At 54.4% G+C, this 13,177-nt stretch overlaps 1 protein-coding gene across 2 annotated transcripts in view; it reads left to right on the top strand.

Annotated features, from left to right (window-relative positions):
• SMG6 (SMG6 nonsense mediated mRNA decay factor) overlaps positions 1-13,177 on the top strand; it is a 239,714-nt gene that overhangs the window by 212,385 nt on the left and 14,152 nt on the right. For both annotated transcript variants that reach the window (XM_030861808.2, XM_060290984.2), the window contains 2 exons: positions 4,884-5,060; positions 8,757-8,903. In XM_030861808.2, coding sequence (XP_030717668.1) covers positions 4,884-5,060; positions 8,757-8,903 — 324 coding nt within the window. The remainder of the gene's footprint in view (positions 1-4,883; positions 5,061-8,756; positions 8,904-13,177) is intronic.

Below are 13,177 nucleotides of genomic sequence, written 5' to 3'. Positions count from 1 at the left end.
CTCATCAGAGATGGTAATTAACCCATTGCTAATTGACCTCAGAAGCCAGCCAAGCAGCCTGTATTTTACCAGGATTGGTAGTGGATTTATAGGCTATTTTAAGATTTTTTTTTCTTTTTCTTTTTTTTTTTTTTTTTTTTTTTTTGCGGTACACGGGCCTCTCACTTTTATGGCCTCTCCCATTGCGGAGCACAGGCTCTGGACACGCAGGCTCAGTGGCCATGGCTCACGGGCCCAGCCGCTCCGCGGCATGTGGGATCTTCCCGGACCAGGGCACGAACCCGTGTCCCCTGCATCGGCAGGCGGACTCTCAACCACTGCGCCACCAGGGAAGCCCATATTTTAAGATTTCTTAATAATTTCAGCAAGACTTCACTTTTCTGTCTGCATCTGATTTGCTCTAAGGATATTCTGTAAAATTAACAAGCTGTAAAGTTTGATTGAAGGTTTCAACAAATGTGAGAATAATTGGCACCATTTAGAGAAACAAGAAAAACAACCTGTAAACTGGAGTTTGTAGGGGGAAAACCCGTGTGATTTTTCTCTGTAACCAGAGGAGCGGTAGCAAGCAGGACTTTTTAAACCAGAAAATAATCGAACTGGCTGATACCGCAGATTTAAATTCTGACTCCCCCAAACCAAAGGTTCAGAAAAAGAAATTCTGCAGAATCTAACCAGTCACTGTAGTGTTTGTGCCTTCCAGGAGGCCTGTTTGAATAGGGACCTAGTAAAGATGGAGTGAGTCCGTCGTTCCCTGCAGCTTGCATCCAGAGACCTGCTTCATCTCTCTGACCCCTCCTCCTGTTCTCTGGCTGGATCAGGGCTCTTCTCCCTTCCCCATGGCTAGTGTTAAGTCTTGCCACTTAACATCCGTCTATGGTACCTGGTGCTCAGTTCCTTTTCTCTCTCTCTCTCCCTCCGCCACCTTCCATAAGACTGCTTGGACCTCTTTTTCTGTTCCTTCCTAGGCATTTCTGCCCAGGCTGGGCTGGTCCTCTGCCGAGTGGCTGTGGAAAGTCACCAGTTTTCAGAAAACAACATTCTTTTCTCATCCACCGGCCCACCTAAGATACCCCAGACTGCCTTCCCTCTTCTCTCCTGCCCTAGCGGTTTCTTCCTGCTTTCCTCAGGACCTAACCTTCCTCTGAGTGCCAGCCTCCGCTTACCATGGGCATGCTCACTTTCTCTCTCTCTAAGGAACTGAGCCTGCAACAGGCCAGGCTCGCACATCGCCTCGCCACATCTCACTTTCAGTTTTCCTTTCTGCTTGGTTCTTTGCGTGTGGACCTAATCTGGGTGGTAGCTGGAGCCCTGAAGCTAGAGGTTTCAGTTCCCGCCGATGGGGCACACTGCCTCAGATGGTCTTCAAGGGAAGGGAGAGGGGCTTTCTCTGGACGCCTTTCTTTCAGCCCTTCCCTGACCCACAGCCCCAGCCTTCTTTCAGAGCCGACTGGGCCGTCAACTTTGCAGCTCCCAATGGTCTACACAGTGAGTCTCTCCAGAAGGACCGTGACTGCCCCTGAGAAGGTGCCGGGTCTCAGGTTACCCAGGTGTTCCCTGGCCAGCAGCCCTTTTACTCAGCTCTAGCCCCTGTCCAGCCCCACCTGTTAACAGCCCAGGAAGGAGGCCTCTGCAGCCCAGATCCTTCTCCTCTAGAGAATCTAGAATTTGCCCAGAGCTACAATGTACATACCGCTTACATTCTCTGTTTTTCATTGATATAGAATGGAAAAATGTACTCATGAACAGAGCTATTGTGGGGATTATGTCATAGACTTCATCTGGACTCCTTCCTCTCCGAGCCGGGAGCCTAGCTTTAACCCCTCTCCTACCAGGAAGTCCTCCTTGGCCAGACAGAGATCATCTTGGAGTTGGCTCTCTGTGAATGGTTTAAAGGGCATCTTGCTTCGTGATATCCCTTATTAACCATATTCAAACTGGGTTTTTTCCCCCCAACTCAAGTGCTGGAGGCTTTGTCTAGGAGGAATCCACCCCGCTGGGCTGATTCCTCCCACCTGAGAGCAGAATGCTTCAGCAGACAGGCCAGCAGGCTGGAGACCGCGTGTTTCTCTGTGCCCCGGAGAAGCCCTAGACTTTCTGACCCTCAGTCCCTGCATCTCCTCAGTAGCTCAAACCCCATTCCTCACTCCACTGTGCACTTTGAAACCTAAGGAGACCATACAACGTCGGCTATCCTCCCTGCTAGTTGGATTGCAAAGGCGAGGACACTCTTCTAAAAGGCTAGGTGACTTTTCTCTCCAAACATGTAGAATTCTTTTCTACACCCCACTCAGAGACCCCACTGGATCAAAGCCCTTTTGAGAATCATCCAGGAGTTCCTTTGCCCTCAGGGAAGAACTGATGGCCATAGCAGACAAAATCCCCCGGAAATCAGGTTCCTTCCAAACAGAGTGAAAACTAAAATAGGGGGCAGGGGCCCGGGGAGGGAGGTGGCACTCCTTTTTGTTTTGGTGTCCACGTGAGTAACAGCTCCCCCTGATCCTCTGAGGATGTGCCGCAGGCAGGCTCAGGATGTCTGCATCCCTGGGTCCTGCTGTGCCCTGGAAATCCCCGTCTCCAGGAGACCCACGTCCACACGTGGCCTTTCTCCCCCTTTCTTCCTGAGCCACTCAGCATGCCATCCAGCCCATGCCCTAACAGCAGGAATTCTGCCCGCCTGTCAGCACACACACCCATGGGCACACTCTCCTCTCCTGGGCAGATTTCTGCAGCACACTCAGCAGGAGTGCCAGCATACCTCTCACCATCCAGGTGATGCCAAGGACAACTGTCAGGTTTTCCTCTGTCCTCCTCTCACCCCTTAACCCCCACCTCCTCTCCATTCAATGACAGCAGCCTCACACCGAAAAGGAAAGTCCTGGACCCATTACATAATTCTCCATAGTGCAAGCAGTAACTGGGGCATAAGGTCAGAGGTCATAGTGGGGTCAGGTGGCTGACACACACTGTAACGACAAGGTGGTTAAAATTAGACCACTGAGAGGAAACTGGCAGTCTTGTGGAAATGCAGAAGTTTCCTCTGCAAGTGAGAGGTTGGGGATGCAGGGAGGCCACTGTGCGTGCTGCCTGCCAGGCTATTACTCATTTCAGCTCTGTTCTTTAATGCCTTTTAGCCCCTGCTTCTGTATTTCTAGCCTTCCTCATCACATGTTTGCATACACGCGATGGAACCCATGGTTACCTGCCCTGGCCCAACAAGCGCTTCTTTCCTCCTTTTAAGCACAGGACTGGGCACCCCAGGCTCAAGACAGCTGCCCTTTCCTGAGCCTTTTCTGGGTCGCTGAGTACCTTTTGATTTAGCCTCTCAGGTGGTCGAGGTACTTAGCCTGCGACTCAGGCCTCAGTTGTTATCAAGGCCATTGGTGGGGCAAGGGGCGGGGGTCCACTCCGAGGTTGGGAGAGGTGGCAGAGGACGGAGTCATGGAGCGCAGGGTTGACAGTTGTGTGCTGAACATTCCCTGGCCAGCCAGCTGCCAGAGGGGAGCTCATTTCCACGTCTCCTGGAGGACTTGGGTCGCACCTGCCTCATCTGCTCCCTCTGGTACCCAGCCGAGCTTCCCTGTGCCTGTCAGCCCTTACTGTAAACCTCCTGGGTGCCCTGCTTGTCCTTAGCACCCCTTGCCAGGGAAGTATGAGATGTAGTCTCTGCCACCAGTGGAGTTATTATCCAGGCGAGGGATAATAAATGCACCTGTGAAACAAAGAGCAAGCAATCAAAGACAGTCTCCAAGTTAGTTACTTTACTGTGTGATACAGCCAGGGACGTCCCTGTCATGTGACAGGATGGGAAGCATGGGGTTTGGGGGGGGGCAGGGGCTAGTCAGTGATGATGGAGGGGCTGCCACCCTGTGACATATCTGGCCCCTGAAGTGTTTCCCTATGGGAACGGCCTTCACCTCTTGTGAGCTCCAGATCAAATGGGCCCCTCTTCTCCCTTGGTGAGCGCCCTCCCAGAAGGGAGGAGAGGACCCCGGAGGCCAGGGATAAGAGTAGGGCATGAGAAGGTGCAAAGCAGGTGGGTTTGCAGGTCTCGCAGGAGAAGGACCCCAGACAGGGTGACTATGGAAACTTTCTCTGAGCCACTTACAAATTTGATGATTGCTCAAGATACTGAATTTCATTTCAGCTAAATCAGCCCCAGCTTCTCTGACAGCACTGGCTTATGTGCTGACGTGGCCACATGGGAGCAGGATGGCCTAAACCCCTGGAGGAGCAGACCTTGGTGAAACACCCCCCCACACACACCTGCTTTGCCTGTCTCCCTTCTCCTGACAATAATTTCCTGCCGGACCCCAGTCTCTTCAGCGTAAGAAGCTCTTAGGTGGGGCAGGAGGAACCTGTCAGGGGAAACCCAGAATGACCTGAGTGAAATGAACCAGCCCAGAAAGCACTCATCATTCATTTCACACTCAGGCTGGAAGTTCTCCTCTTGGGAGTCTGGCAAGAGGGGAGCTGGGAGAAGAATGGAGAGCGGCAGTGAGGGTACCAGAGAGCTATGTTCTGTGACAGCCAATAGTTTACATGCCACCCTTCCTTCTATCAGCTAGATACCAAACCTGGAAGACTTTTAATTTATTCTTTTTTCAGATCAGGACTTGAGCAAAAGAAAGGCGAAACCCCAGAGGACACCTGTCATTGGCCCTGGGGTTGTCTGCTCCCCCAGAGGTGACCTAAGGGGAGATGGTGCTGTCTTCCTTCAGAGGGTCTTGGCCCTCCTCACCTCACAGGCACGCACTCCCGCTCACTCTCTCCGCCTTCCCTGCCCAGTGGACACATTGCTCGTGTGCCCCTCAGCCAACAAACAAAGTCTCTCATCTTCCCTTTCAGAAAATGCTGTTTTTCTTCTCCCTCTCGCCCTGTAGGTTATTGCAGCTGACTGCAAAAGGGTCACAGTGCTGAAGTATTTTCTGGAAGCCCTTTGTGGACAAGAAGAGCCTCTGCTGGCATTCAAGGGTGGAAAATATGTGTCAGTGGCACCCGTCCCAGACACCATGGGAAAGGAAATGGGAAGCCAAGAGGGAAAACAACTGGAAGATGAGGTACAATGCGGGAAGAGCCCGCTGTGGCCGAAGGAAGGCTCCCCCATCCCCCCAGCGCTGCTCTGCCCGGCTTCAGCCTCTACCCCGGGTTATTTATAACCACTCAGAGCGGTGGCGATGTTGACGTGACCAGCCAGCTTCTCAAGAGTGCACTCTGCTGGTGCCCCTTCCTGCCAGTCCCACCCCGGTGCCCCCATCTCGCTCTGCTACGAGTTCCAGATGCTTCTTTTTAATGTTGCAGTGGAGGAGAAGGGAGGGAAAGAAAGAGTTTAATAATGTGCAGCTCTGGAGGCTTAGGAAAGGGAGCTGGGGGGATGTTAGGGTTCAGGCCGAGGATCAAGTTTATGGATGTGTGGAGCTCAGTGCAGCACAGGCCTGAACTGCAGCCTCCAGCACACGCACAGGAAGAGCTGACATTGCTGGCCCCGTGTGGAAAATCACCCCCTCCCTGGCCTACCCTCCCTCCGTTGCTCCCTCCCACCCTCCCTCCTGCACATCCTGATGTGATTAAGGAATTCTCCTCTTGTTTGTTTGCCCTTGGTTGTTCCTGTAGCCCTTGCTTCACTCCAGACTGCGTGTGTGTGTGTGTGTGTGTGTGCGCGCGCGCGCGTGCTCATGCCAGCCTGAGTGCCCACCCCTGCCAAACCCCGCTGACATTTGCCTTGCCGTACATGTATGTATCTTTCTGGGGGTGATGGTTACTGTGGTTCTGTGCACCGTGGGTTTGTGTGTCAGTTTAAGTTGAACACTGCTGCCAGCTTCCCTGCTGTCTGTGGGTTCTGAGCAAATGTGAGTGTGGACGGTGTCGGTGCCTGCCTGCGTTTACTGTGCTTACTGTTGCTGCCAGCTGCCCTGCTATGTGTCTGGGTGTGGGTGTCTGGGTGTGTATGCACACATAGCTCACTTTGCCTGATGGTTGACTCTTTCCTTCTTTTTGCCCCACAGTATTACAGACAGAGGGGACTTAGGTGGGAAAGAACATGGGACTCAAGGAAGGGACGCAAGTGACTGTAGCCAGAGGCCAGGTCACCCGTAGGCCAGCACAGTCATTTGGCCTGCAGCAGTCTCAAGCGCCTGGTGGAGCAGGGTGGGGTGTGGGGATGAAATCAGCAGCAGGCCAGGGAAGCCAGATGTCAGCTGGAAGCTGTCGTTGGTGATCTGAAGCAGTGATAGAGTGGCCACCTTTGGTTCAGAGTCTTCAGAGCAGCAAAATCTTGGACGGGCTTCATTAGAATAGCTGGAGAACCCCACCCCACCCCTGATGACACAGGATAGAGGTGGTTCCAGGGATAAAGCTGAGCCCATGATTCCAGACTCTCCAGATGAAACCTGGGCAGGGAGTAACGGGAAAGAATGAGCTGTCAGTGTGGGAGGAGACAGTGGGGTTGCTAAAGCCATCGAGGTGTCCAGGCTTCAGGCAGGACAGCGCAATGCCACCCAAGCCCTGGGCACCGTGTAGGGAAGCGTGGGTGGGATAGCGCCCTGGTCAGCTCTCTCACCCGCGCTTGAAGGCTGAGGCGGGCGGTAGAAGGTGAGCAAGCTGGCTCTCCAGGGTTGCTGCAAGAGGTGTCCCCTGGCCCGAGGAGCCCGCAGGACCGCATCCAGGGAAGCAGGCAATGCCCAGAGGGAGGGGCTCCTCCACTCTCACGACGAACAGACCAGCTCTCGGTCCCAGATCTTGGCTGCGTCACAGACAAAGGTTGTGACCCATGCCATGCTGCCCACTTCTTCCTTTTCCCACGAGCCTCCTGGGTTCCGTTATGTCAGTGGCCCCTGGGAAACCCTACTTACCCTGGTCTGTGTAATTTCACAACCCTGCACTTCCTCGTTTGCTATGAGAGCTGAGCCAACCTCAGACAAGCCTCGCTGACCCTCTTTTGACCTCAGTCAGGCTCAGTCCAAGCCCCATGATAACCCTGTGTATCCCTGGTCAGAGCAGGCAGGGGCAGTGTTCCCCACAGACCAGCCAGAGACCCTACTCCACTCACTCTGGTCCAGGTTAACCCCACGAACAGGAAGTAAATGTGCAGAGAGAGTCTTCCTCCTTTCCACGGCCTGGGCCTCTCTGGAAGTGGGCCCTGTGACACAAGAGCCTGCGTGTTGTCGGATGAGTGGTGACTGCAGACAGCATCCCAGACCCCTGAGACCTCTTAGGATAGTGGCAGTTCTGGCACCATCCCGAGATCTCATCTTCTCCTACCTGCAAGACTGAGTCCCTTAAGCTGATTGGGAGAGGAAAGGGGAGCTGTTTCTTCAGACGTCATTCTTCATGAGCAGAACAGAATCCATTTCCTTAAGGATGCTGCCAGAACACCTTTCTTTCCACCCCTAGATTCTCCTCCTAAGACAAGGCCTCACCCACCCACTCACACACTCTTGCGAACCACTTTCCGCAAAGAGTCCTTCAGAATATCACCGATACGGACAGTTGGAGGAGAGGGAGTCTGTATGGAACAGGATCCCTGTGAGTCTGTGGGAGGCCTGGCACAGGGCTGGGTCTGAGCTTACCATTCTAGATCCAGGACCGCACCTATGCCGCTTGGTATTATTGGTAGGAGCACAGACTTTGGAATCAGACTCACTAAGGTTTGAACCCCTGCTCTGCCACTTACTAGCTTCGTGACCTTGAGCAAATTGTTTAACTCTCTAGACCTCAGTTTGTTCATTTATAAAATCGAGATGATGATAGCATCTATGTCCAGGCTATTGTATTAAATGAGTTAGTGCATGAAAAATGCTTAGCCTGGTACCTGGCCTCATAGTAAGCGCTCAGTGAATGGTAGCCGTTATTGTCATAATCATTGTCATTGTTATCATCCAGTTATCATTCAGACCCAGGAATCTTCTCCTGCTAAGTCACCCCCTATTACCCGTGCTAACCCTGTCCCTCAAAGGAAGCTCTCTTGGGTAGCTGCATGTTCTCTACTGACCAAGGCCAAAAGTGAGAGAGTGAGAAATGGAGCCTGGGACCACCCGGGGAGTAGTGGCTTCTAAGAGCTGAGGCTGCAAGCAGGGAGGCGCCGCCCCTGGGGAAGGCTCCACCAGCCTGACGGGAGACTCCTGAAGCTAGCCAACCATCTCCCAGTCTGTGCAGGCCCCCAGAGGGCAGCGGAGCAAGGTCATGGCGTGTGAATCCCTATCGTGGGGCCCCCAGCCCCCGCACCACCGGGCTGTGGTCTTAAAAGAAGCCAGGGCAAGGTCTGTTGAACCTCAGCATCTGCTCCCTGATGCCGTCTGGGGCGAGGGAGCTTCCATGCCGAACTCCCAGTGTTGGCCAGGATGAGTCCTATCCGATCGCTAGCATGAATTAGGCTTCAACTGGGTGGTTTAACTTTCTGTGTTGTTTTTCCCTTTGGTGAATTTCAAAATGAAAATGGGCCCAAAGTTTGACATTTTGAGTGTGTGCAAAGAAGGAAGGGCTGTGAGTATAGGCATGGAAGTAGATAGGGTGTGGATCTGTGAGTCTGTAAGAGGAGGGCCCTGGAGGGCAAAGGGGAGCAGTTGCCAGGGGAGAAGGATGACAGCTTCCCCCGACCTGCCTCTGCCTGAGCTGGGGCAAGCGCACACCTTGGGGCGCTGTGCGTGGAATGGTCCAGATAGGCCTGGATTGGGATGCAGGAGGGACGGGAGGGTGGGTCTGGTCTGTGCTGTGGGCTCACAGTCTCCTCTCTCCCCTGGCCTGCACCACCGGCAAAGGAAGAGGACGTGGTGATTGAAGACTTTGAGGAAGATTCGGAGGCTGAAGGCAGCGGGGGCGAGGATGACATCAGGGAGCTTCGGGCCAAGAAGCTGGCTCTGGCCAGGAAGATAGCGGAGCAGCAGCGTCGCCAAGAGAAGATCCAGGTGGGGCCTGCCTGGGGAGGGTGGTTCCCGTGTGGCTGGTGGTCTGTATAGGGCATGAGGGAGATGGGAGTAGGGATGAGCAGGACCCTCTCACTCAGGAAGTCTTACAGTGTCCGGACTGGTTCCGCCACCTGTTTTCCTCCTCTGCCACTAAATTCTGGTTTGGTGCCTGGAGCCTCCCTCCTCCTGGGCTGCAAGCAGGGCCAGGGTCTTCTCAGAATCTGCTGAAAACTTCTCCCCCAGTGATGATCTATGAACACACACCACACATACCCAACCTTTCACACAGTTTCAGGGGTTTCAAAGTTCCCCTGAACGTTGTCCAGACGCTCTCGGAAAAGCCGTGGATTCTCTGTTGAGAACACCTGTTCTCAAGGGGAGATGGTGTCATGGCCACAGTCTGCTTGTCTGGATTCCCACCGTAGTGGCCGAGCCCCTCTGGACAGCACACTCTAAACCCGAGGGAGAAACTACTCGATCGCCACGTAAGGATTCCTTCACCATCAGCCCTCTCGTGGACCCGTACCTTCACTTCCAACAGGCTGTTCTTTATGGCTCTCCCAGGTCTGACTCTTGCACTGTAAGCTCACTTCTTCTCATCTAGGGCAGGGGACAGACCGGGAAGAGCCAGCCATGCTCCCTGCTTTAAGACTAACTGCATACGTGGGGAAGCGTCAGTCATCTTTAGGAATGTCTGTCTTCAGCCCTCTCTTCAGCCGCCTCTGGCCTTTGGCATGGAGCCTACTGCACGTGGTCAGGCCGACCTCATCAGGCTGGGCTCCGCCACTTACTAGCCTTGTGACTTTGGGCACATTGTTTAACTTCTCCCAACCTGTTTCCTCATCTGCAGAGTGAAACTGGTGACAGCACCTACCACCTGGAATGGCTGTGAGGCCCACAGGAGCCGGTGCACGTAAAGCACCCAGCATAGTGCATGGCGCACCGTGATCTGATAGCAGTCTGACCGCTTATCAGACAGAGCCCTGCCCTGGGAAGGGGAATGGATACCAGTTGGGACCCATGGTCCTTTAGACGTGTTCATATGAGTCTACCGGTTGGAATTAAGCCTCTGCCAGCATCACTGCCGTGGTGGGGTGGCTGCCTTCTCCACCTTTGCGCGGTCTGTGTGAACCTCTGTCGTGACCCTCGAAGCTTCGTCTGCAAGCTCTCTTTCTTCCTGTCCGGTAGCTCTTTTCTTCCTCACCATCAGTCTTCCCAAAAGTTCTGTCCATACTGCCACCTCCATTTCTTGACTCTCAGCCCAGCAGTTATAGAGGCGATTGCATCAGAGGTCACCAGGTACCTTTGTCGGGTCTTCTTCACACTTGACTTCCCTGTAGCTTTGGACCCCAAAGCCGCCTCCCTCCAGCCTCACTTCAGCACACGAGGACCTTCGTCTCCTCTCTGCCTGGTGACCACACCACCCTCCTGGGCTTCCTCACCACCATTCGTTACTTGGTCTCCTCCTCCCTTTCTCTTACTTCTTAGTCTCAGCACATGGAGTTGGCCCTCAGCAAGTATTTTCATTCAGTGAGTTAATAGATGGTAGCAACGAGAGCATCATCTTAAGTTCCTCACAGGCTTTTAACCCCTCGTGCCTGATTTCTTATCAGATCCTATCTGTTCACTCATTTATTCCCCCCGCTCTTCTCCATCCCCATTGCCACTACTGCTGTTCTAGTCCAGGTACTCACTGGATTGTAGCCAGCAACCCTGCGTCGCACAAGTCCGGGGGGTCCCCTTTCCCTTGTAGTCTGTGAATGCAGCTCCTGGAGTTGTGTGGTACACGGTCTGCATGCCAGGCTCCCTGCCTGCAACGCATCTTATGTGGTTTCATCGTTCTCTTCCCAAAAGAGCCACTCCCCTGCTCAGGAATCATCAGTGCCTTTGCTTGGCTAATAAAGTCGAATTCCTTACTATGGCATCTAGGGCTTTCTCGTCTGTTCCCAGTCTATTTTCCCAACCTCTTCTCCCGTTCCCCATGAGCCCTCACGAGCTATATGATATTGGGCAAATCATTTAACTTCCCCGAGCCTGTTTCCTCATCTGTCAGATGAAGGTGGTAACAGCAACTCCCTCAGAAAGACAGTGCACGCAAAGTGCCTGTCCAGACACTCCAGCCCTCCTGCCTGGACAGCACTAACCCTCCTTTCTACCCACTGTCCCCAGACAGCTCTGCCCTTTCCCACTCTCACGTCTTTGTTCCTGCTGTTCGCTCAAGCGCGAGTACCCTTTTTCTGCTCCACATTTCCTGTTACCTGTTGAAATTCTATTCTTCCTTCAGTCCCCAGATGAAACCCCATCTCCCCAGTGAAGCCTTCCCGGATTCCCCCCAGGAGGAATTCATCTCTCTGCTCCGTGTTCCTGTGGCGCTGATTCATACCTCATTTGTGAAACGTATATCACGTCTCAAATTACACTTATTTCTGGACTTGTTCCCCCCGCCGTACTGTGAACTCCTTGGAATCAGGGACCGTGTCTTCCGCTCAATTTAGTAAATGGTGGTGAGCGCCTACCAGGCTGGTGGTGAGGGGACACGGGAGCGAACCCAGAAAGTCCTGTCCCAGAGTGTCCGCTGGCGTGGAGAAGTCAGTGATTTGACGTGTGAGCGAGCCTTGTGACCAGAGGGAAGTGCAAGATGCCGTGGGAGCGTGCACCAGGGGGACATGGCCTTGTCTCAGGCAGCGGGCTCAGCCCGGCCTCTCCAGTGACAGGCGGTACCTGGCAGAGGCCTTGTGTGAGACCTGACTTCCGGTGCCCGCAGCTCCCCGGAAGCCGGTTCTCCCTGTCAGCTCCCTTGGAGCAGGCTGCTCAGGCCAGGCAGCGATGGCTGGCTGCGGGCCGTCCGGGCTGGGGTTGCTGTGGCCCCTTTAAGAACAGGCCCCACGTGCACCACTGCTGGCGGCCCTGCCTCCTGTCAGCCTTCTTCCTCCAGCCTCACAGCCACAGGAGGATTTCTCAGCAGAGAAGAAATTCCCCCCTTCCCTTCTCCCAACCCCCTGTTTAATGCCCGGGGCCCTTCACTTCCATAATTCTTCATTTTCCAGCCTTGAACGTAAGCCAGACACATCTGTCTGGCCATATGCGTGAACCCTGGAGTCTGTGCCGAGGTGGCTGTAAAACAGGGCCGGTGAAGGCCCTTCTGGGAGAGCACACACATGTGTGTGCCCTCGGGCCATTGGCTCCCTGCCCAGAACCACGGGGCTGCAGGGCTCCAAACCCATGTTACCTCTTCTTATTTTCCCTCTTTTTGTTTAATTTAAGGGGGGAAAATCCCAAGGAAAAGGTATAAATTGTCCTGGGAGTGGGGGAGAGGCTCCTAGCTGGAGAGGCCATTATTGTTGGCAGGTACCTGGGTCACACTAATACAATAAGGAAGAGAGGAGCATCGGGTGAATTAAGATCGGAGAGATGGGCTGTAAATTACTCTGCTCCGAGCTCCATCAGTCTCCAGGGGTGTTAACCGAGAGGTGTAAGGCAGGTCCCCAGCTCCCAGCGCCTTTTACAGATGCAGCAAAACAGGAACCACACATGTTTGGGGAAGGGGATGTGAAGGTGGGGTTGAAAAAAATCCTCCTGGCCCCCATGCTGGCTGTAAAGTCCAAATGAGATCTGGGGCCCTAGCCACACCCCCACTTCCCCGCTCCCACCGAGACCCCCGGGCCTAAGCTCATCTGTGGGATGGGGGAGGTGAGGCCTGGCCTCCCTCCGCAGCCTGTCCCTCCCTGCTTCCGGTGTTGCACAGAGGCTGGTGAGTGGGGCCGACTGGAGGTCAGAAAAGGGGTGTGGGCAGCTCTCAGGACCTGTGCAGCTGGAGCCTCGGTGCCCGGGCAGGCCTCGGATGCTGGGGGCCAAGTCCGCCCACCCAGGGCTTCGAGGCCGCACTCTCCGGCTCAGCGCAGGCTTTGCCTGTCGCCTGAGACGGCTCTTCACCTCGTGCTGGTTGAGCCCACCTTGCTGCTTTCCTCCCGAGCTCTTTGCATTCCCGTTGCCATTCTTGAGAGGCGTCCAGAGACCAGAGCAGGGGACACGGTTTGCCTGGGATACTGGTCAGGAGTGTTTCTTTCCTGACCGGGCCCTCAGGGCAACGCAGTCACGGACCGTCCTCCTCCGGGCTTGAGGCGTGGCCTCTTGGCACCTCACCCTGGCCCTGGCCCCGTGCATCCCCACCTCCTCTCTGCCTCCACGAGGCTTTGCTGTGATTTGTGCTGCTGTCGGGCGGGGTCAGGTTTCCTGAGCAGTTGCAAACATCCCACCTGAAACATAACAGGCTC

The sequence above is a fragment of the Globicephala melas genome, chromosome 20 (genome assembly GCF_963455315.2).
Source record: "Globicephala melas chromosome 20, mGloMel1.2, whole genome shotgun sequence".
Taxonomy (NCBI): Eukaryota; Metazoa; Chordata; class Mammalia; order Artiodactyla; family Delphinidae; genus Globicephala; species Globicephala melas.
The sequence above is the reverse complement of the archived record's forward strand: the minus strand, read 5'-3'. Positions and strand labels throughout refer to the sequence as shown.